This window comes from Capricornis sumatraensis, chromosome 8, assembly GCF_032405125.1.
Source record: "Capricornis sumatraensis isolate serow.1 chromosome 8, serow.2, whole genome shotgun sequence".
Lineage (NCBI taxonomy): Eukaryota > Metazoa > Chordata > Mammalia > Artiodactyla > Bovidae > Capricornis > Capricornis sumatraensis.
Genome location: NC_091076.1, coordinates 73,702,320 through 73,725,482, shown reverse-complemented (window position 1 = coordinate 73,725,482; position 23,163 = coordinate 73,702,320). Strand labels below are relative to the sequence as shown.

At 54.1% G+C, this 23,163-nt stretch overlaps 1 protein-coding gene across 2 annotated transcripts in view; it reads right to left on the bottom strand.

Moving 5' to 3' along the window:
• SGSM2 (small G protein signaling modulator 2) overlaps window positions 1–21,868 on the bottom strand; it is a 37,471-nt gene extending 15,603 nt beyond the window's left edge. For both annotated transcript variants that reach the window (XM_068976042.1, XM_068976043.1), the window contains exons 1-10: window positions 21,778–21,868; window positions 16,481–16,556; window positions 2,812–2,974; window positions 2,403–2,564; window positions 2,065–2,132; window positions 1,820–1,965; window positions 1,420–1,554; window positions 820–944; window positions 362–429; window positions 68–228 (exon numbers count right to left, since the gene is read on the bottom strand). In XM_068976042.1, coding sequence (XP_068832143.1) covers window positions 68–228; window positions 362–429; window positions 820–944; window positions 1,420–1,554; window positions 1,820–1,965; window positions 2,065–2,132; window positions 2,403–2,564; window positions 2,812–2,974; window positions 16,481–16,556; window positions 21,778–21,834 — 1,161 coding nt within the window. In that variant the 5' untranslated portion in view covers window positions 21,835–21,868. The remainder of the gene's footprint in view (window positions 1–67; window positions 229–361; window positions 430–819; window positions 945–1,419; window positions 1,555–1,819; window positions 1,966–2,064; window positions 2,133–2,402; window positions 2,565–2,811; window positions 2,975–16,480; window positions 16,557–21,777) is intronic.
• Window positions 21,869–23,163: the final 1,295 nt, after the last annotated feature.

Below are 23,163 nucleotides of genomic sequence, written 5' to 3'. Positions count from 1 at the left end.
AGGATGGGGGACGGGGGCTGGGGGGCAGGAGAGAACCCAGTCCCTATGTCCCCTCACCCGGAGGTACCTTGCCCTGCTGGGTCCAGAGTGGGGGCTCCAGCTGCCCTCGGGGCAGAAGGCCGTTCTCCAGGCAGGACAGGAAGGATAGCAGGTGGCCCCCTTGCGGGAAGTGCAGCGGTGGCCTCTGGATGCCGTCCTGGCTCACCAGCACGAGTGTGCCGCCGCTCTCTGGGGGTGAATGTGCACCAGTGAGGCTGGGGGGAGGGCCCAGAGCCAGGGGGCGGTGGGAGGGGGACAGGAGGTCCGTGGGCCGCACGGCGTCTCTCCCCTCACCCCTGCGCCCAGCACAGGGGAGGCTCACTTTGCTGGTGGCAGTGGATGCAGACGATCTGACTGAAGGGCACGACCAGGGCGTAGTCCCAGTAGACGCTGCAGAGGAATCAGGTTGGTGTCACTGTGCCCGAGACCTGCCACCCCGCCGAGTCGCCGTGAGACTATCCAGAGGATAGCACGACTGTGGCTGAGAAGCGACCTCGACCAGCCGTGTCCCCCGGGGCCCCGTGCTGTCCTTGTAGCAGAGAGCTTGGCAGTCGCAGCTGCCCAGAACTTGGCTCAGACAAACCTCTCTGTGCCCAGGCCTGGCTCGGTCTGAGAGATTCCGGGAACCTCTCCAGGCAGCCTCTCCTTGCAATTCTTGGCATTAGGTAAGAAGTGAGGTCTGCCCCCTGGAGCAGGCTGGGTCTCTCCATGCCCTCTCCGCCAGGGAGCACGTGCCCACTCCCTTCCCTGACTCCTGGGAGGGGGTCTCAAAGCCCTCACCTCTTTTCCAGCTCAGAGTCCCCCAGAGTCCCGTTCATGAGCTGGTTGGGGGTCCACTTCAGAGTGAGGCTCTCTGCAGACTGGTGCAAGGAGAGGTAGCCAGGGACAGCCTCCATGTCCTCCTTCTACAGACAGGAGACACACAGAGGACAGAGAAGATGAGGGCCTGAGAGGCTCCTGATAGCCTGTGGAAGAGGAGCTCCAGGTGGGTTCAGCGGAGGCCAGACTGGGCCCATCGCAGGGTCTGGGCCTGGGGACCGGGAGGAAGCAGGAGCGTCATGTGCCCCCTGCAGATGTGGGCACCTCCTTTCCCTGCCTGGCTGGGGCCACTACCTCTGCCCCGTGAGCCTCTTGGCTAGCAGATGTGTCCGGGTCAGTGATACCCAGGCTGGGTGTTCCCCCTGCCTGTTGGCGGCCATTCCTGCCCCCTGAAGGAATTCCTGGTCTCAGTGGGCTGGAGCCGATGCCATCGTGGCTCGTGACAGCTCAAGGCTGGGCATGAGGCGTGTGAAATGAAGCCTCTGAAGGGAGGGCTGGATGTGGCTGGAGGTCTGGGCCCCTCAGGAAGCGGGAGAGGTGGGGGGTGTTCGGCTGCCCTACCGGCTGCACCAGCACGTTGTTCTTGCCATAGAGCAGCCGGGCCCTGGAGTTCTGGTGCAGCGACTCCACGTACTCGCGGGCGCAGGCGGCGAGCCTATCCTCCGACGAACTGCCGCTTGAGTGTCGCTTTCGGATCTGTGCACAAAGTCACGGCTTGGCCCCTGTCCAGGGAGGTTGGCTTGGGGGCCAAGGACCCCGAGGGTCTTGCCTGTCCCCAGTTTGCCCTTGGCCTCAGACCAGCTCTGGGCTCCTGGCATTTACGTAAAAGCCAGTGCGGGGAAGGCTCTCCCGGGCTGGCCACTACCGCCTGTATCTGCCAGGAGCACATAGGCTGGCTGCCCTCGCCACAGGCCCAGAGGCCCACCCTGAGTGAGCACGGGGTGGGAAGAGGGACACCTACTCCTAGGGCTGGGCGCTTCGCGGGAGAGTCCTGGCGATGCGGGGGACCCCGGATACGGTGTCTCTGGACCAGCTCATCAGCAGAGGGGTCGGTCCAGTAGTGGTCAGCTGTCTTAAGCTTGGTATACTCCAAGGCACAGGGTCCCACTGTGGAGACAGGGACCACCAGCTCGGGGGTGGCCCCTTGGCACCTGCCCTGGAGCCCCCGCTGTGGGCCAGCACAGGCCTCTCTGATCCCATCCTTACCTAGAAGAGAAGCCAAGATGGGGCCAAACACAGGGTCTGCCAGTAACGCCTCCTTCTCGTAGTACTTGCTGCCAGGAAAGAAACAGACAGAGTGACCACAGGGCTCCGGGCCTCCTTCCAGGGCCGTCAAGCTCACCAAGGAAACACGTCCACACAAGGACCCAATCCATGTCCACTAATCAAGCAGCAATGAGTCCACAAGGGCTGAGCTTTGTGGGTGGCCTGGGGTGGTCCATGTGTTCAGGGTGCCACAGGGAATGGTGCATGCCTAGAGATCATGGTGGGCAGTCAGGCACGAGGGTGGGAGTGGGGAGCGGGTCTTAGGGAAGGGCAGTCACCTGCAGTTCTCCACCAGGTACTGCACGACCTTGTCCAGCACTTTCTCGATCAGCGCTGTGCGCACCCATATGTGCTTCAGGGCCTGCAGGCTGAGGGCTGGGGCCTTCCCGCTGGCAGAGGCCTGTCTCCGCAGGGTCTCCTGGTTGCCTGCCAAGGGTTTCCTGCAAAGAGAGAGGTGGGCTCCAGGAGTGTGAGGGTTTGGGGGGCAAGCCACAATGCAGACTGGTGGCTCTGGGAGCCGAGTCTGGTGCCACAGGATGAGAACCCAGAGGACTGACTGGGAGGAGGGGTTGGAGATGAAAGGGCCACCCCCTCAACACCACCCTTAGTCTGGCCCCTCACCCGAGAGGCCCTTGAAAATGGACCGAGCAGGAGGGAGGGGCGGGGCGGGGCCAGCCCAGGGCTCACCTGCCCTCCACTTGCTGCTGCAGCTCCTGCACCTTGTGGCAAATCTCCCCGGCCACTGGGCACGTCTTCCCCACCTTGGTGAACAGGGCTGCCAGCTTGTCACTGCGCAGGAAGCCGGCAGCGCGGCGCCTCAGCTGATGCAGGAGGCAAGCCTCCACCGCACCTGGGCCACAGAGGGGATGGCAACTGAGCCTAGGCAAGATGGCGACGGGGAGAACACCCCCTCCCTCATATCTGTGGGGAGCACAGAGCCGAGGACTGCCCCGGGCGAGGACTGGGGGGGTGCAGTTCAGGCTTAGGGGGGCCACGGAGATACACCCCGACCTCCTCCCAAAGGGCTCCTGCCCTCACCCCTGCTCCTGCCCACCCAGGGTGGACCCCTGGGGGCTTTGACGTGCCATTCCATCCCTGTCCCCTCCCGCCACCTGGCCTGGTGTGTCATGCCTCCTGTATGTGGCATCGTCCTGAGGCTCTGAGGACAAAGCTGCCAGGGCGGGTTGGCATGGGTGACTCCACCCCTGCCCACGAGGGCAAGCGCGGACAGCAGCCCCAGGACAAGGGATGAGGGGAGCACACAGCCCGGCAGCCCTCCTGGAGAGCACCAACGATGCGGTTGCTAAGGAACGAGGCTCTGGAGAAGGAGCTGAAATATTGATGAAGCCACTGCAGAGATCAGACCTGACGGCGGCCCTGAATTATTGATGAGCCCTGCAGGAGTGAGAGATTTCTCCTTCCCATGCAGGGAGGGCTTCCCTTCATTCATTCATATTTTTAGGGGCTAGGCCTACTCTCTCCGTCTGGATGCTGCTCACAGCAGACAAGCTCCACGGGAAGCAAAGAAGGGCGTGGTGGGGGAGGGTGGGGAGCTGCCCTGGGACAGACAGATGCTAAAAAGAAACTAGTGTGGCGGTATGGGGGAGGAAGGGGCTTGGCCATGACTGAGGCCAAGCTGATTGTCTTACAGCTGAGGAAGGAAAGGCCCTGAAAGGGGAAGAAGGCTGATTCGCATCACAAAGTGGCAGAGATGGGAGGAGGAGCCAGGGCCCCCAACATGGGCTGAGCCCCTTTCACCTCCTCCAGGTGTGTTGGGGTGGGGGCTCACAGGTGGGAGGAGGTCTCCTCTTGCCTCACGTGTTCTCCTTTCACAGGGACTGGGCTGGAGGTGGGCTTCCCAGGTGGTGCTAGCGGTAAAGAATCTGCCCGCCAGTGCAGGACACACAGGTGGGTTCAATCCGGGATTCGGGAAGATCCCACATGCCTCGGAGCAACTAAGCCCGTGAGCCACAACTACTGAGCTTGTGTTGTAGAGCCTGGGAGCTGCAGCTACTGAGCTCACGCGCTGCAGGTACTGAAGCCAGCAGGCCCTAAGCCTGTGCTCCGAAACAAGAGGAGCCATGGCAGTGAGAAGCCCACACACCACGAGAGAGTAGCCCCTGTTCACCTCAACCAGACAGAAGCCCGTGCGGCAACGAAGACCCAGCACAGCCGAAAACAAACAAATAAAACTATCTTAAAAAAAGAGAAAGAAACCTGCACTTCGGAAACAACCACTGAAAGCAGCGGCTGTCACCTAATCTCTGCCTTCACTGTTCTGGTCACTGCTGTCCTGTAAGTTTTGGCTGTCTCTTGCACTGAGGTTGAGAAGTTTAGAGAGCCCCTCGGGCCAACCTGGAAGCCGGCCGGCTCAATGAGAGTGGTCCCAGGGGAGGGGAAGTTAGCGCCCCTGCCCTCTCCTGGGAGTTCAGGCCTGGGAGACGCAGCCTTTCCCTCCTGCCACATTCATACATGTGTGAGCACGTGTGTACGCAAGACAGGTGTATCTACAGGTGTCATGTGTGTATAAGGCATGTGGGGGAATCTCCACTTCAGAGTTGCATGCCCCGCTCTGTGGTAGGTCCCTGGAGGTCCTACGTAGCCCTGGGGCAGGGAGCACAGACGAGTGGCCCTTTAGTCCTAGGCTCTTGGTCCTGCTGCAGCTACACGCCCACACCTGGAGGAAGGTGGTTACTGTTTCCCGGGGTGGCAGTGCCCGTTCAGAGTGGGAGAAAAGCAGAGAGGAACAGGAACCAGAGTGGCAGCAGGCGGCATCAGTCCTGCAGGGGACCAAGCTTCTCAGTGACGTGACTAATTGCCGGGGTAATGAGTCATTAGCCTTCCTACCTTCCCCAGGCGACTGTCGAGTGGCACGCGCGAAGCCAGGCTGGGGAGCTGGGGATCCAAGCAGTGGCCTAGCCTCACCCAGCCTGCCAGGCAGCCTCTGGGCACACAGTTCTCTGGGGGTGGGCGGAGGCATGCCTCCATGATCACCGTGAGTAGGGAACGCTGAGAGAAGAAGAGCACATCCGGTGCCCCCACTCACCCTGTGGCCCTGAAGTGCCTCCTGTGAAACACGGGCAAGGTGCCAGGCAATGTTTGCAGCAGGAGAAATCTCTCTCGCCTCTCTACCTTCCAAGCAAAGTAATCAACCCTCTGCCAAAGTAACACCCTCTGCCAGGTGTTCCTACTCTGACTCCCCAGGCTCCTGAGTCAGGACTTGTTAGACCACACTACGCCTCCCCCATTCCCAAAGGGCTGGACCTCGCAGAGAAGTGCGTGCAATGAAAGATGTTATCGTGTGCAGTGCGTAGGCAAAATAAGATCATAACACTTATAATAATTGAGAATTACTCTCCTGAGAGGGTCTGTGGATGGGCTTCTGGACTTTCCAGAGAGCTCCTAACTTTGTACACAGAATCATCAGCCTGCTCCCACATGCATAGGTGGGTGGTTCTTTTCTGGATAAAGAATCCTTGAGTTTTGGTTTCTAAAAGGGGTCTCTGATCCCAGAAAATTTTAAAATCCCTCTCTAAGACTTCCAGGTTGAGCAGAACCACAGACATATCCACTGATCGACACTCACAGAGATGCAAGCACAAAGACCTGCCTGGTCCCTCCCCGTGTACAGTGAACCCACACTCAGAGCTGCAGCTGCAGAGCCACCAGCAATAATGTCCAACTCTCCAGCTGTCCACACTCCCCAGGAGGGCCTCTCACAGACCATTAAGCTCCCCTCCCCAGGGTAAAGGCCACACAGAAGCCTCTGCAGGAGAGGGCCCTGGCAAGGAGACACCCATCACAGCCAAATCACCAAGTCAGCTGAAACCGTCCCCCTTCTGACAGAGCTGTCCTGGCCCTGGTCCCCCAGCAGTGACTTGAAGGCTTCAGATACCAGGGTTCCTAGTACCACCCACAGCCACTCCAGATGCCCCCAAAGATGGGAAACACCATCCTGATAAGTCATTCGGCTCATTTCACGTAAGAAAAACACAGACTGATTAAGAACAGATCGACACTTACTGTTTTTGGTGACTGGTTGGGATGGAAGCATTTGGGTGAGTGAATTGAAGCAGAGAAACAGACATGACTCAACAAGCTGGATCCTCTCACTCCCCACCTATGGTGGCCTTTGGAGCTGCAGTACCAGAGGGGCCCAGGGCACCCTCTCTACTCCGTCATCCTGCTCCACTGACTGCAAGGCTCAGGGAACTGCTGTCAGTGAGCCAGGATGACAGAACAGAGAGGGTACCCTGAAGCAACCTCGCACGCACACATGCACGCTCACATGCACGACACATTCATACGGTGTAATTACAATGCCACTCTGAAAAAGAGTGAGGATGCTCTCTAGGAGCTAAGAACAGAAAAGTCTTCAAAAGAGACCTTTGGATGACAAAAAGGGTGGAGTAAACAAAAAACACAACGTTTTTAAGATTAGGATAAAAAACTCTGGAAGGAGGCATAAGAAGCAAGATAGTCTTGATTTTTGAGCCAGGTTACTGGTTCAAAATAATAATTGCATCATGAAAAGATGCCAGAGATTCTCTCCATCCCGGAGGTGAATTGTCACACAACTCAGAAAGGCTCGGATCTGTCCATGGGCACCCCACCCTTCACCAGCTCTCAGCAAGTAGGGTCTGCAGGTTAGTTTGGTTCCCTCCTCTTACAGGAGGAGCACCCGAGCTCTGCTTAGGGCAGTCACTGGTGATCTGAGCTGCGCAGAGACCGAGAAATGATTCTGTGGGCTGAGAGCAGCTCTGGTGTCTCAGGAGCCCACAGGAATGGATTAAAGCGAGTGGGGCTTCTCTGGTGGTCCAGGGGTTAAGACTCCGCACTTGCACTGCAGTGGGTGTGGGTTCAGTTCCTGGTTGAGAACTAAGATCCCACATGCCACGAAACACAGCCCCCAAAAAAGAATGGACTAAAGCCATGGCTGCCCAGGAAACGCAGCAGTGGGCACTGACAAGGGTTCTCAATCAGCCCTGGGTCCTCAGAAGCAGCCCTAGCTCTCACACGCACATCCACAACTAAACTGCGTTCAGCAGCCAAGGGGCCTGGACAAGCCCAGTACAGTTACAGGGGGGCCCAAGGCCTTCCAAGGGTGACGCTAGTTGGCTGAGGTGGAGGACACGGCGACCGGAGTCAGCACAGCCTGGCGTGGAGGCTGCGCCCGAGGCTCCGAGGCGGGAGGGGTGGATAACAGGAGGAGCAGGTGTGTTCAGTGCCCCGGCCCCCACCTCCGCCAGCTGCCATCTGTGCATCGGGCAAGTTCAGCCTCCGAGTGAGGACAGTTAAACAGGTGGCTGGTTTGGGGCCTGGAGTTTTGGGGGACTTGACTCAGAGCAGAATTTTCAAAAGTCTGGGAGGGGAGAACCAAGATTTCCAGGAGAGGAGCAACCCACCTGGAGATAGAAGCCGGGGTAGGATGGGCGGCCTCCTTTCACACAGTGGATAAAGTGGGCGGAGCAAAGAGGTGAGGCCGGGCATCACACATCTTTCCCCTCCCCACTTCCCTGGCCGGCTATTTCCACCCAGGGATTTATAACAGCTGCCTCCACGCGGAATGAGCATTTCTATGGTAACGGGGGTACATTTTCCCTCTGCCTGCACTGGTGATGCTGGCTGTTTGCTTCAGTTTTGTGTGTTGGGGGTGGGGGGGGGGTTGGCATGCAGCCTTGTTCAAAGCCCTAAAACAAGAAACAACTCTCCCATCCAGACTTTCACTGGGAGGAGACAGCCCTTCCCTGAGATTCCAGAATTACACAGGTGAAGGAAATGAGGCTCATCCAGCACATACCCATCTTCCTGGTCCCGCTGGGGATGCGGGGGAAAGTCCAAGTGCAGAGCTCACACTGGCTGCCCAGGGAGCCAGGCCAGTGCCAGCCACACCCAGCTCGGCAAGGGACCCACTGTCTCAAGGACATCAATCCAGCAAACGTCCCTTCTCTTCCCTGTATCTTTCACTTTTCCCCAATAGATATTTTCCATTTGTATATAAGGGATTCCCAGATGGTGAAGTGGTAAAGAATCCACCTGTAATGCAGGAGATCCCAGGGTTCGATCCCTGGGTCAGGAAGATTCCCTGGAGTAGGAAATGGCAACCCACTCCGGTATTCGAGCCTGAAAAATTCCATGGACAGAGGAGCCTGGCGGGCTACAGTCCATGGGGTTGCAAAGAGTCAGACACCACTGAATGACTAACACTTCCCAGTATTCTTGCTTGCAAAGTTCCATGGACAGGGAAGACTGGCAGGCTATAGTGCATGGAGGTCACAAAGAGTCAGATGTGACTGAACACGCATGCATATTTGTAAATAAATATTCTCTGCTGCTAAGTTGCTTCAGTCGTGTCCAACTCTGCGTGACCCCATAGACAGCAGCCCACCAGGCTCCGCCATCCCTGGGATTCTCCAGGCAAGAACACTGCAGTGGGTTGCCATTTCCTTCTCCAATGCATGAAAGTGAAAAGTGAAAGTGAAGTCGCTCAGTCGTGTCCGACTCTTGGTGACCCCATGGACTGCAGCCTACCAGGCTCCTCCATCCATGGGATTTTCCAGGCAAGAGTACTGGAGTGGGGTGCCACTGCCTTCTCCGAAATATTCTCTATTTTCTTCAATTAAAAAAAATAAACCACCACCTCCCTTGGCCCTGTATCCCCACTTAGGTATTAAACCATTTAGCTGCTCCCCTTTATGTAACCTCTCTCAAGAACGTGATGGTGTGGTGACTGCTGTGACAGGTCATCTGGGGCTGTCTCCCTGAGGAAGGGCTTTGTCTTGATCTCCAGGGAGAGACTCCAGGTGCCCTTCCTCGGGGCGGTCTCCGTAGGCAGCCCGAGAAGGCGGGACAGGGTGGACATGTGCCACGGTCCCCACCTCCCTCCAGACAGGCGCGCCTGTGGCTCTGTCAAGGTCAGGGATTTCCCATGGGCACCGATGGATGGGGAGACAGAGCACCGAGAACTTTTCTGTTGGGACAGGGGAGCTGCAAACGCCCTTGTTTTTCTTACAAAACCAGCCTTCAGAGCCTGCTGCAGCAGTTGTGGTCAGCGCTGAGGTTTCAGGCCTCTGGCTTTCCCTATAGAAGCTCTCTTGTGGTGGTGCAGGGGTCCAGTGACTTGGGTTTCTACCCTTTTTCCTCTTTTTGGAATTTCACCATGACAGGCCACTGCCCGACTGACCATCCTACCGCTGGGGAGCCAGATGATGGCTGGTCTACTGTGGGCTGTTGAAGGCAAGAGAGGGTAAGGTTTGTGCCCTTCCTGTGTTTGCTGTCTAGAACTACCCATGTCCCCCAGCCCAGACCCTGTCTCTGGTTTAGAAGACCAAGGATGGGAAGGGGAGGAAGCAGCTTCAGCCAACAACAGGTCCTTCCTGGTTCTAAGTGGGGGTCCAGGATCAGGGAGGACCCTTCAGAAACATCTGCTCCTTCCCTTGTTCTCCCCACCCTCCCTGGGTACCGATGCTAGACAGTGAAGCCCCCACCGCTCACAGATGTGTGTACATGGACTTGGGGACAGAGCCTGGGTCAGTTTGGGAATAGGACAATCTCTGTGTATTGAGTGAACACAATGTCTTCAGTCTACAAGGCAAATTCAGTTATGAAAACTCAGTGACTAGCATGTAGTGCTGTGAAGTGAAAGTCGCTCAGCTGTGTCCGACTCTTCGCAACCCCCTTGGAATTCTCCAGGCCAGAATACTGGCGTGGGTAGCTGTTCCCTTCTCCAGGGATCTTCCCAACCCAGGGATTGAGCCCAGGTCTCCCACACTGCAGGTGGCTTCTTTACCAGCTGAGCCACAAGGGAGCAGGACTTTAGACCCCTCCCTCCTGTATCCAACATCCAGGTCCAGCACCCAGAGAGTGGGACAGACATGCGTACTTGTCTCTTCTGTAGGCTTATATGCCCATAATCCTATTTAAGGATGCCTTCAATACAGATGTGTTGAAATAAAAATATTTCCTGTAAAATAAGTTACATACACTTGCTATTTCTATCTCTTCTTCTATCCATCCTCTTCTCTGCTTCCTTTTTTTTAAACAAAACAAAACAAAACATTTCATTATGGAAAATTCCAAACATATACAAAAGAGGATGATAAAATGACCCCCCATGTACCCATCACACACCATAAGCAAGGCTTGACCAATCTTATTTTAGTTACACCACCTCCAACCACTTTCCCCTTATTCCTAGGTTATTTGGAAACCAATTTTAGACATCATGTATTTTTTGCTACAAATATTTCAGTTGTATCTCTAAAAGAGGACTTTTAAAAACATGTGCCTAATACCTGTACTGCACCTACAGAATTAATAATAATTTCTTAATATCTTCAAATTCCTAGATTGGGTTCCCAGAGTTCAAATTTCTGGTTGTCCAGATCCTCCAAGTTCCCAGAAACATGGATTCCCAGAGGGAATCCGGGAGAGGGTTCTAGGAGGCTTTATGGGGAAGGTTATAAGATCACTTTCAAGAACAAAGCAGAAGGTCGCTGGTGGTGATGACACTTACTGAGCACCTACTGCATACTCCATGCTGTGTGCTTGGCTCCCGTCACTCCTTTAACCCCTCACAACAACCTTATGGTGTAGGTTCAGAGTCGCTGAGTAAGAGGGCATGGTCACATGCTGGGTGACATATTCAGTCTGTGAAGCCAGGTAAGGTCTGTCGGACGCTAGGGTTTCGGCTGTAGACCGCTGCCACCTGCCCTCAGCCACACCCCGACAAGGGGCGTGAGCCAGTCCCCCAGCGGGCCTTCCTGCCTACCCAATCGCTTCTGGGTGCAAAGTGGGGGACAGATAAGCTGAGAATGAGCTGTTCAGTGCGGGCGGGAAGCAGAGAGAAGGGCTCCCTTTCACCGAAGAGAGAGACTGGAAACTGCCTGGTATCTGACGCTCAGAACACGCGGCAGCATCCCAGGTGGGACGCATCCTCCTGCTTCTCTCCAGCTCATTAGTATCTCCCCGCCTTTCCCTAGAGGAGCTGGCTGCTGCGGCGGACCTTCCCCGGCTAACGAAAGCCGCTTAGCAACAGGGAGCTGGTTAATAAAGCCCTGGTGCGGTTCCCAGCTCCAGAGACTCCACCCCCATCTCCCATTACAGCTCATCCTCAGCCCAAAGCAACCTCAGGTGGACCGATTGCCAGGCGGAGGGCAGGGAGCCTGGGGACTGATGGCAGGGCTGGCCCCCTCTGGCCTGGGTCCACCCCCAATGCCAGAGGATATTTATATCGAAGAACCTGCTTGGCCAGGCCTGGAACCTCTCCGTGGGCCTCCTAAGGTCCTTCTACCCACTGGTGGTTAAAAATCCAACCTCAGTGCCCAATGGGAATGGAGCAGAGACACTGGGAAGGCAGACACTCCCAGGCCTAAGCTGGGAACTGAGGGGAGGCCCAGTGCTCCTCGGTGGAGCCCTAAATTACCCCAGACCCCTCCATGGGAAGAGAGTGAGCAGGCATATTACAAACGCAGAGTTCAGACAATCTGCTGTTTGACCCTGAGCTTGAGTTGCCACAAAGAACCTTGCCCTCTGGAGGAGGGGGTGGCAGAAGATACTGGCCTACACCTGCAGGTTCAAGAAGCAGAGTGAAAATAGGAAGCATTCATTTCACTCAGCAGTAAGGGTCCACAGTCAAAAAGTGTCAAAGGCCATATTAGGGAGGAAAAGGCAAACTTGACATGACTTTTCAAGATAAAGCAGAGAGGGGCTTCCCTGGTGGTCCAGTGGCTAAGACTCTGCACTCCCAGTGCAGGAGTCCTGGGTTTGATCCCCGGTCAGGGAGCTAGATCCCATATGCCACAGCTAAAGCTCCAGCATGCCACAACAAAGACTCAGTGCAGCCAAATAAAAAAATAGATACATAAACTAAAAAAAAAAAAGATGAAGAGGGGATATTAGAGAGCCATCTTCCACAGTGGGGTTTGGGTCTGTTCTCTGGCAGGGGCAGTGACCAGGTCTGGGGGGCTGGGAGGGGGCGTCTCAGGGTAGCGCTCCAGCCACTCTCCTTGGTAAGAGAGCAGCACACAGAGATCCCCCATCCTGCAGGCCGGGTGTGCCAGCAGGGCCTGCTCACAAGGTTACCACCTGCTGGTTTAGAAACAAGCTTCCAGTCAGACAGGTTTAGAAGCAAGCCCAGCAAACACACAACAAATGCGTGTTCCTTGCCAGGCCCCGAGTCTCCCTCCTCCCCTTAAGGAACAGAACACCGGGGCTAGGTGTTGACCCAGGGATTTTTCAGTTCCATTTCTAAGGCTCTCCAGAAGGTGATGTTTCTGGTTCAAATGTCTATATTCTAAGGAATCTTAGGGAAGCTCTTCTAGCTCAGGCTCTGCCCTCTTCAGTCAGACACCCCCTAGCCATCCTCTGCCATGAACAGAGGGGGCAGGGCAGGGCAGAGGGGCCCAGGACCCCAGGCCTCTATAAAGCTCAAGGGAAAGGGGTCACTCACTGCATAGCTAATCCAGTCTCCACAGCCTTCACTCCACTCCGTTTCTCTGCACTCCCATTTCCCCTCAGAACAAAGCTGACTTCTGGATATGGCTAGGACCACTGTAAGACCCAGGGCAGGGGACTTCCCTGGTGGTCCAGCGGTTAAGGCTCTGTGCTGCCAATGCAGAGGGCGTGGGTTCCATCCCTGGTAGGGGAACTAGGGTCCCACATGCCATGTAGAATGGTCAAAAGATTTTTAAAACAAGACCCAGGGGAAGACTGGATCTACTTCCAACTAAAAATGCACTTCTGAACATTTTCCCAGCGGGTGAAGGAGCCTGGCATATCAGAATCTCCAAAAAGCCAGAAGACTGGAGTTTTCTATCAGTACATGTCTATTCTTCCTGCCTGCCCCCCCAACACCCTCAGGAATCCCTGGTTATGATTCCACCATGTGATGCAGGCAGGAGAAAGGGCTGATAATCACTGCTTTAAACCAACCTTACTTTGAGCTCAAGCTGGGATCCACCTCACCACTGAACACCACCATTAGTACAGTGTAAGGATTCCTCTTCCCATGGGTCTCAGATGCCCGGCTCAACTTAGCTTTATTCTGCTGGCAGCCCCTCCTGCTGGCGTTCACTTTAGTGACTGTGCACTGAGCCCAAGGCAGAGGCAGCAAACTGGCAGAGGCTTGCAGATGCCTCTTGTTGAGCCCACACAATTTTTTTTAATGGGAGTTAGTTATCAGCATTTAAAAACTGGGACATTTCTTACAGAAACCCAGACTGCTGGCTTCTCTTAAAACAAAACAAAGGCCGTGGCAAGCCCAGGACCAGCATTCCTGCAGAAACTGAGTGGTGGCTGCCCCCTTCAAACCTGGCCAGGGCTGTACCCACTCCTGACCACTGCCTGCTGTCCCACATCCAGACTTTCTCATCTGACCCTGTGGGCATTTCAGTTTGCACTTTGACCTAAGGTACCTCCTGAAATCCAGCCAAACCGGGCTCCTCTTGCTTTGGGGCTGGTTTTAGAACCCTGGAGACTTGGGTCAATTTCATAGACTCTTGATTGGCTGGATGGCATCATGGACTCGATGGACATGAGTCTGAGTGAACTCCGGGAGATGGTGATGGACAGGGAGGCCTGGCGTGCTGCAATTTATGGGGTTGCAAAGAGTCAGACACGACTGAGCGACTGAACTGAACTGAACTGATCTATTTCAGTGACCAAAACTGACTGAAAGTACAAGAATCGTTCATTTTGAAGGTGGTATCTCTGCCTGCTGGAAGGAGGCATGGGCTTCAAGGCAAGAGGCTGAAGTGAAAGCCCTGCTGTTTCCCCGGGACCCCTGGACTGATCAGAGGAGAGCAGGCAGTTTCTTCTCACCCTAATGGACCTGATGGTGGGAAGCCCACAGATTCCCGCCTGCCTCTCGTCCCCGTTCCCCCACCGCCACCCACCTTCGGCGCCCACGCACAAGCTGTTTTCGCTGTTTCATTGTTCTGCGTTTGCTGTGTGTGCTCTGGATGAAGCTGAGCACCACTGCCATGGTGCCACTGGGCCTCCAGCAGAGCCCTTCTGGTGACAGTGACAGACAGTGGCTGATGTCAGGGGGACTCAGCATAGGTAGAAGGGAGTAGGGTTCTAATACTCTCTAAAGTCACTTATTTTGAGACCAGCATGGTTTTTCCCCAGCAGGACTTCTGCCAGAGAAAAGGTGGGATCGGATTGGTCCTGTGGACCTGACCAGAGCTATATCATCTCAAACAATCAACTTACCCAAAAGGGAGATAGTAGGACCTCAAATCCTGCAAACCTAGCTTCAGCCTTAATGCCCAGAAGAGGAGGAAAGACGGACGTTTTCCTGAGCTCTTACAAAGGTAGGAATGTTCACATGCATCACCTCAATCCCCAGGAAAATCCCTTGAGGTGGGAATCACCACCCTGTTTTCAGAGGAGCACACTGAGGGTGCCAGGAGTCAAGGAACGTGTCCAGCACAACTTGAGAAGAAGAGCACCAGGGTTTGCCTGAACCCTCAGCCTGTTGCTCGGGCTCTGCTCACAGGCCGCCTCTCCCCAGTCGCCTCCCACATTTCTCTGCTTTTTTTTTTTTCATAGCTGTTACCACACCTGTTACTCCAGGATATATTCCTGTGTGCTTTTGTTTTCTGTCTGTCTGCCCACAGAGTGTAATCCCCTGGGGACAGAGAGACAGTTCACCTTGTCACTGCTATTTCCCTGCCTTACGTAGAGGAAGCGTCTGGAACCTGGGGGACCTTCAGTGTCTGCTGCTGGATGGATGGGAAGGGCAGCTCTATCGGCCTCACCGTACTACTGTGAGAAGTGTCCCTCTCTTGATCTGCTCCTTTCATTCCTTCCGCTCAGAAATACACAACCTCCCTTCCATGAACACCAGACACCAACTTCAGAGGCCAAGGAAAACAACACACAGATGGCAAACGGCGCAGAGCAACTAAGCCCATGCACCCCAACTACGTGCTCTGGAGCCCAGGGGCTGCAACTGCTGAAGCCCGCATGCCCTAGAGCCTGTGTGCCCCAGCAAGAGAAGTCACCGCAATGAGAGGCCCACACACCGCAACTACAGAGGAGCCCGTGCAGCTACGAAGACCCAGCACAGCCAAAAATACATAAATAGATACTTTTGCAAAAGATGGCAAATGGAAAGTCAAATTCCTGGAAATCCAAGAAAACTCAGTTGTGTGCAGAGACAGTCTTGCTCCTACAAAGGCAGAAATGTTCACGCTGAGCAGGAAGCGGTGGTTTATTACAGACTTTCTCTTCTCTGAGCGGGGAAGTCTTGGCTAGACTTCCTCGATCCTCCTGTGGATTTGCATGCAATTGAGTGTCTGGAGAGTTGGGAATGTTGTAGCAATGCAGGTGGGATTGATTAGAAAACAGATGTAGTACAGAAAGCATCCAAAGGCACAGGCCCATTCCCAAAGTTAATGCAAGGATAAACCAGCACTGTGGTTCCCCAACCCAACTACTGAGGCTGGTGGTTCTTAAAGTGCGGTCTCTGGACTAGCAGCACCAGCATCTCCTGTGAACTGGTTAGAAATGCAAATTCCTGGGTTCACCTCAGAGATACTAGAATCAGAAACTCCAGGGCTGGGACTCAGGAACCTGTTTTAACAAGCCCAACAGGTGACTCTAGGCTTCCCAAGCGGCTCAGCGGTAAAGAATCCGCCTGCCACTGCAGGAGACACAGGAGACATGAGTTCAATCCCTGGGTTGGGAAGATCCCCTGAAGGAGGGCATGGCTGCTGCTGCTGCTGCTAAGTCGCTTCAGTCATGTCCGACTCTGTGCAACCCCACAGACAGCAGCCCATCAGGCTCCGCCATCCCTGGGATTTTCCAGGCAAGAACACTGGAGTGGGTTGCCATTTCTTTCTCCAGTGCATGAAAGTGAAAAGTGAAAGTGAAGTCGCTCTGTCGTGTCAGACTCTTCATGACCCTATGGACTGCGGCCTATCAGGCTCCTCCGCCCATGGAATTTTCCAGGCAGGAGTACCAGAGTGGGAGGGCATGGCAACCCACTCCAATGTTCCTGCCTGGAGAATCCCATGGAGAGAGGAGCCTGGTGGGCTACAGTCCATGGGGTCACAAAGAGTGGGACATGACTTAGCCACTAAACACAACAACAACAGCAGGTGACTATGATGCTAAAATTTGAGCACTATTGTCTTTAGGGACTAGACATATAAAGCAGATTCTTGGGCCCTGGAGATCCTAATTCAGTAGGTCTGGGATGGGACCCAACAAGATTTCATAAGCTTCTGAGTTGATTCTGACTTACAACCCGATTTGAAAACTACTGACCCTGAGGACTCTTCCTGTGGCCCCAGGGCAGTATCCTCAGTTTTTAAACCCCTTTCTCATTACCCTCCAGTCACTCACTCACCACACAGAGCAAGGATGTGGCTGCTATCTTCATGCACAAACTTCCTGGTGACAGCCTCCTCCATGATTTGCTTCACCTGTGAATAAATGGGCGGCACCGTTATTGATTGATTGATTGATTGATCAAAGGCCTGTGAGCAAGTAAATAGCTTGGCTTGCCCGCCTGGTCTGAGTTCAGCCACTTGCAGAGTAGAGGATAGGAATGGGAGGGCTGGGGAAGGAAAGTTTCTTCAATACAGACATTGCCAAATGTCTTGGAAATGCAACCAGAAAAAGGCAGCCTGCCAGGCTCTTCTGTCCATGGGATTTCCCAAGCTGGAATACTGAAGTGGGGAGCCATTTCCTTCTCCAGGGGATCTTCCCAACCCAGGGATCAAACCCAGGTCTCCTGCATTGCAGGCAGATTCTTTACCAACTGAGCCATCAGGGAAGCCAAAAAAGGTGCTATAAACTCACTAATCAATCAGTTCAGATATTCCAACCCAGGAGGAAGGACCCTGCTGTAAGAACAGGGATGGGATGCTATTTGCACATCTGTACTTGGCTGCAGAAGGCTTGTCCTTCAGGGACAAATTGTCTCAGTACAGGCCGCAGGAAGACACCTGACCCTCCTTTTCTCCCTTCTCCAAGGGGAGGGTAAGTCCATCCAGGTGTCAGGGACACTCCCCACATGCTCACAAGCCCAGCCTTCTCTCTGTCTAGGTAAAACCCTATGTTCGGGTTCCTACCTGAATGTAAAAGCTTCAGAATATCTTGTAAGGTAAGCAGTCACAGCTTTCTTTAGAAAACACTTTAAAAACCTTTTAAATTCATGTACAATAAACATATAGAAAAGGGTATATATTCACTGGAAGGACCATTGCTGAAGCTCCACCTGATTCTAAGAGTTGACTCACTGGAAAAGACCCCGATGCTGGAAAAGGTTGAAGGCAAGAAGAGAAGCGGGCAGCAGAGGGTAAGTTGGTTAGATAGCATCACCGACCCAGTGGACAAGAATTTGAGCAAACTCTGGGAGACAGTGGAGGACGGAGGAGGCTGGCATGCTATAGTCCAGGGAGTTGTACAGAGTCCGACACTACTGAGCGACGGAACAAGAACAAATATATCGTAATTACACAGCTTGAAGAATTTTTACAAACTGAACACACCTGTGAAAGCAGCATCAGCTCAAGAAACAGCACCCTCAAGTAGCCCCCGACTCTGCCATGATTCCTTCCAGTCACTACTCCTTTGCAAGGTACCCACTATCCTGACTTCATAGAGCGCATATCCTGACAGCATAGAGCGCATGTGTGGGATTCTCTGCTTTTTAGAGAGGGAATTGCTCAGTGTGTAGTTTGTGTGACTGTGAGATTTGTTCATGTTGTGTGTGGATGTACACCTTTCATTCTCCATTGTGTGAACAACCCACAGCTGACTGGCATTTGGGTAGCTTCCAATTTGGGGCTGTTATGGACAGTGCTGCTTTGAACACTCTAGATGTGTCTTTGAGTGAACATGGGGGCTCATTTCTTTGGATTTATATTTTTCAGCAAGGAATTTCTGATGAGGGTATTTGGCATTATGAGATTTTGCCAATTTACATTCCCCTCAGCAGTATAGGAGGTTCTAGTTCATTCCCAACACTGAAGCCAAGTACTTCTGATGCCCTGGGGGAACGTGTGTGTGTGTGTGTATGTGTGTGTGTGTGTTTGTTAGTTGCTCAGTCGTGTTGGATTCTTTGTGACCCCATGGACTGCAGTCCACTAGACTCCTCTGTCCATAGAATTCTCCAGGGAAGAATACTGGAGTGGTTGCCATTTCCTTCTCCAGGGGATCTTCCCCATCCAGGGGTTGAACCTGAGTCTCCTGAATTGCAGGCAGATTTTTTACCATCTGAGCCATTAGGGAAGCCCCTGGGGGAACCTGCCAAGAGACAAATACTAATACTGAAGATTAGAGGGATGGATTACTTCAATCCCTGTTTTAAATCTTACTGATTTAGTGAGCTCTGGTCAGAGCGAGTCTTGCCACTCTTTGGACAGTATCCTGTGTCCAGCGTCCTGATGCTGCCCTTGCTCTCCAGGCCCTCACTTCTGTTTGTAAGGTGGTAGAGCTTCTAAAGTCTGGGGAGGATGGAGGAAGGACCAGGGGTCTCCTCCTTACTGCAAAGTGCTAATGGTTAGTGGTTTAGGTAAAGGAGGATCTGACCGATCCTGCACTCTAAGCTATTAAAAGCTTCCTAGATTACTTCCCAAGGGGTGTTTGCATTAAACAGAGCATCATGTCACAGCTCAAAGACCAGTAGACAACTAAGGCAGGCTGCTGGGGCAGATTTTTGGATTAGGAGGACCTCTAGATGCCTTTAGTGGCTCAGACAGTAAAGAATCTGCCTGCAATGCAGGAGACCCAAGTTCGATCCCTGGGTTGGGAAGATCCCCTGGAGAAGGAAATGGCAACCCACTTCAGTATCCTTGCCTGGAAAATCCCATGGACAGAGGTGTCTGGCAGGTTACAGTCCATGGGGTCGCAAAGAGTCGGGCACGACTGAGTGACTAACACACACACACACACACACACACACACACACACACACACACATCTATGCCCTGGGAATTCCCTGGCGGTTCAGTGGTTAGGACTTAGTGCTTTCATGCCCGGAGCCTAGGTTCAAACCCCTGTCAGGGAGCTAAGATCCTGCAAGTCATGCAGTGAGGACCAGAAAAAAAAAAAAAAAAGGACTACAGGTCCTTTGTGAAAAGCCAGCTTAGTCAGTCAACAATCGCCCCCACTGTCTCTATATGTAGGATAAGAAAGGATATGTTTCTCTCAAAATCAAGCCCTGAAGGTCAACGGAACCAAGAGTTCAGAGTGGGTCAACCTCTGGTCATATACAGAGCTGTGGCATATCCTGGACATTTCTCACATCTGTCTAAGAATCATTCTCAGAGTAGTACAGACAGCCCTTCTAAATACTGCCTTCCCTGAAATCTTTCCTATCATCCCTGACTAACCCCAAATTTGGAATGCACCAACAATCCTAGCACATGCACCCATAGTTTGGCTATAGCTACATTTTTATTCTTGTTTACACTGTTCATATAAGTCTCTGTCACTACACTGTTTCCTGAGGATAATCACTGGGATTTAAGATTTTTTTTTTTTTCCTTGGGGAGACAAGAGTTGGGACTTAAATGTTAATTTGATATACTCCTGGACTTAAAAAAACTCTTGGCCACTTCACAGCAAAAGTACAATGGAGCTTCTCAAACACAGTTGGAAAGGTGATGGCTTCAACTGCCTCTTTGCCAATAGGAAGTAAGGAAACAAATTTAGGGCACAATAGCCAGGCTATAATTAATGCAGAGCCTTAATTATGAGCCTTCCAGAATTCTATAAGAACCCTGAGCCTTCTCCAGTCCTGAAACCTCTCAGTTCAGTCGCTCAGTTGTGTCTCTTCGCCCCTCCATGGACTGCAGCACACCAGGCCTCCCTGTCCATCAGCAACTCCCAGAGCTTGCTCAAACTCATGTCCATTGAGTCAGTGATGCCATCCAACCATCTCATCCTCTGTCATCCTCTTCTCCTCCTGCCCTCAATCTTTCCCAGCATCAGGGTCTTTTCAAATGAGTCAGTTCTTTGCATCAGGTGGCCAGAGTATTGGAGTTTCAGCTTCAGCATCAGTCCTTCCAATGACTATTCAGGACTGATTTCCTTTAGAATTGTATGCTTTAATCTCCTTGCAGTCCAAGGGACTCTCAAGAGTCTTCTCCAACACTACAGTTCAAAAGCATCAATTCTTCGGTCCTCAGCTTTCTTTACAGTTCAACTCTCACATCCATACATGACTACTGGAAAAAACATAGCTTCGACTATACAGACCTTTGTCAGTAAAGTACTGTCTCTGCTGTTTAATATGCAACCTCTAGGAAAGGGGAAAGGAGCCAATATGGTAAATTTTTCAATATCAGCTAAATATCATATCCCTATTTTAGAGATGTAGAAATTGAGACTCAGAAAGGTTAAGTAACTTATTCAAGATCACAAAGAGCTAAGTCCAGACTATTTCAAAGTTTATGCATTCCCATCAGGCTTTGTAGTCTCAATAGGCCTTATTTACCAAACATTTATTGAGTGCCAATGATCACTGAGATCAAACCAGTCAATCCTAAAGGAAATCAATCCTGAATATTCATTGGAAGGACTGCTGATGAAGCTGAAGCTTCAATACTTTGGTCACCTGATGCAGAGAGCCAGTGCATTGGAAAAGACTCTGATGCTGGGAAAGATTGAGGGCAGGAGAAGGGGCGACAGAGGATGAGTTGGTTTTTGGTTGGCATCATCGACTCAATGGACCGTGAGTTTGTGCAAACTCCGGGAGATAGTGAAGGCCAGGGAAGCCTAGAGCGCTGCAGTCCACGGGGTCGCAAAGAGTCTGACACAACTGAGCAACTGAACAACACTGAGTGCCTACTGTGTGTCAGGCATGGATATAGAGTTCTGGATAAAACAGGTTTCCTGCCCTCATGGAGTTGACACATCTGGCCGACAGAGGTAGATGAGAAGAGTCCAGGGCTCCATTCAGAAGCTGCATCCATTCTAATCCACTCTGTGGGTTTGGAGCGCTCCAGCTTGCCTATGCGGGTGAGTCATTCACACGGGCACCTCCCCTTCCCCCTCCCCGCCCATGAATGGAAATGGGTTTTAGGGCAGGGACAAAGTAGAGGACATTAGTACGTACAGGGAAGGACTTCTCTTTGTGACATGGGCGGGGGGGCTCCTCAAAAGAGGAAAAAAAAAAATCTGAGTCTTAAAAACCATTCTCAAAAAGCCCCCCTGGCCTCTGGGTATGGAGGTGGGCGTGGAGTGAGAAGATGTGGTGTGCGGCGAACCCTCATGCAGCCGAGACTCAGTTCCCAGAAAGATAACCGAATGGGGTGGAGGGCAAACCGGAGCTAAGCCCCCAAGTCACCGGTTTAGCGCGGGCCCCGCCCCCTCTCCAGGCGGCGAGGGCAATGAAGGGGCAGCTCCGTTCTCCAGAAATCGCCGCCACCCCTCCCCCTCGGTCTCCCAGAGCTGCTGCTGTCACAGGGTGGGGAGCTGCGGGATCGCGGAGCAAACAAACCCTGAAGCGCCGGCCTAGCCCCTGGGGCCGAGGGGTGCTGCCCCCTGATCCGGGAGTCGGGCGGGAACCGAAGCCAGTCCAGGCCTGTCCGAGGCCCGTGAGCGCCCGCGCCCTGGGATGGGCGCAGATCTTTCTGTCCCGTGGGCCGTGAGGACAGGGACGCGAGCCCCCGGAGGTCCGTGCCCCGACTTTACCTCCTTTTTCACGTTCCACAGCAGTTTCTCTTTGACCGCGTCCTCCGCGCTGCCCATCTTTCGGCGGCTGACCCGGGGGGAGGTGCCCAGCGGCCCCCGATGTCCCCCACGCGCCCTCGCCGCCTCCGCGCCTCTCGGCTCAGCGCCCCACGCGCCAGGCAGAGCCCCCTCCCGCCGCGCTCCCCGCCCGCCGCCGCCGCCGCCGCCGCAGCCACTGCCCGGTGCTGGGCTCCGCAGCCATCTTCCGAGCCCCGCACAGACGTCAGGAGCCTGGCCCGGCCCCTTCCCACTGCCGGGGGCGGGGTGGGGGGGTTGCGCTCAGCCACGGGGGGGGGGGTCGAGCGGGGGGGAGACTGCGCGTGCCTGGGGGCGGCGTGCCCGGGCGCGCGCCCCACGGGCCGCTGTCATGGCAACGCGCCGGCTCCAGCCCCGAGGGCGCGAACCCGCATTGTGAGCGCCAGTCGCCCGCCCTGCACAGCGCTGGGCTGGGGAGGCGGGGCGCGCCCCTGGATCCCCCCACCCCTAGGCGGCTAAGAGGGGCAAGTCGCTCTTGCGAAAGCTGGCCCCATCCAGCTGGATGTTCCGTGATTCCTACACGCTCGATTTCCCGACGGGAGGGACTGGGACCCCCGCGCCTCGAGTCTGATTACTGGGAAGCCCGTGTTGGTCCCCCGGCTGGGAGGAAGGCGGTGGCGCGCCATCGTTTCTTTAAATCCCCCTGCCGGCTGGGCGCCCTCCGTTGCAAAGCTTGTTGGTGGAGGAGTGGGAGAGCAGCCGCCCCCGTCTGCAAAGGCGCGGTTGGGTCTGAGAGCGCCAGAGTCACAGTCAGCCGTCCCTCCTCCGAGGGGTCGCCACGACCCATCAGGCTTTTCTCGTAGCTACCTGGGACGTGGGGGCGCGGGTTGGGGTAACTGGGACCAGGAGGAACTGGCACGGAAACTGGAGGTGAGACAAGCGCCTTCCGCACGATTTGCTTGGTAGGCTTAAGCAGCCCCACCTGGGAACTGAGGGCGACAAACGGTGGTCCAAAGTGACAAAGAACACCTGATGCTCCCAACCGAAGAGCGGCGTGCACAAAGCTAGCTGAGAGGAGGGGCTTAGCTCTCTATCGCACAAATGGAGAATCTTGCCAAGTGATGCAACATGATAGCGCAAAAAAATATCAAAACTCAAGGAAGCATATCGGCCCTCCGAAACTGAAAGCCCAAGCCTCGAACCCGCATCCGGTGTTTTCAAGTCCCCCAAAGCAGACCACCAGCTTGGGAAAAGTTTACGCGGAGGTTTCTCCTAGAGGTGTGTGTAAATAAACCTCGCGAGAGATCGCGAGGAGCCCCGCCCCGCCAGGGGAGGACACGCCCCCGAGGCGGAGACCGGAAGCGATCTATT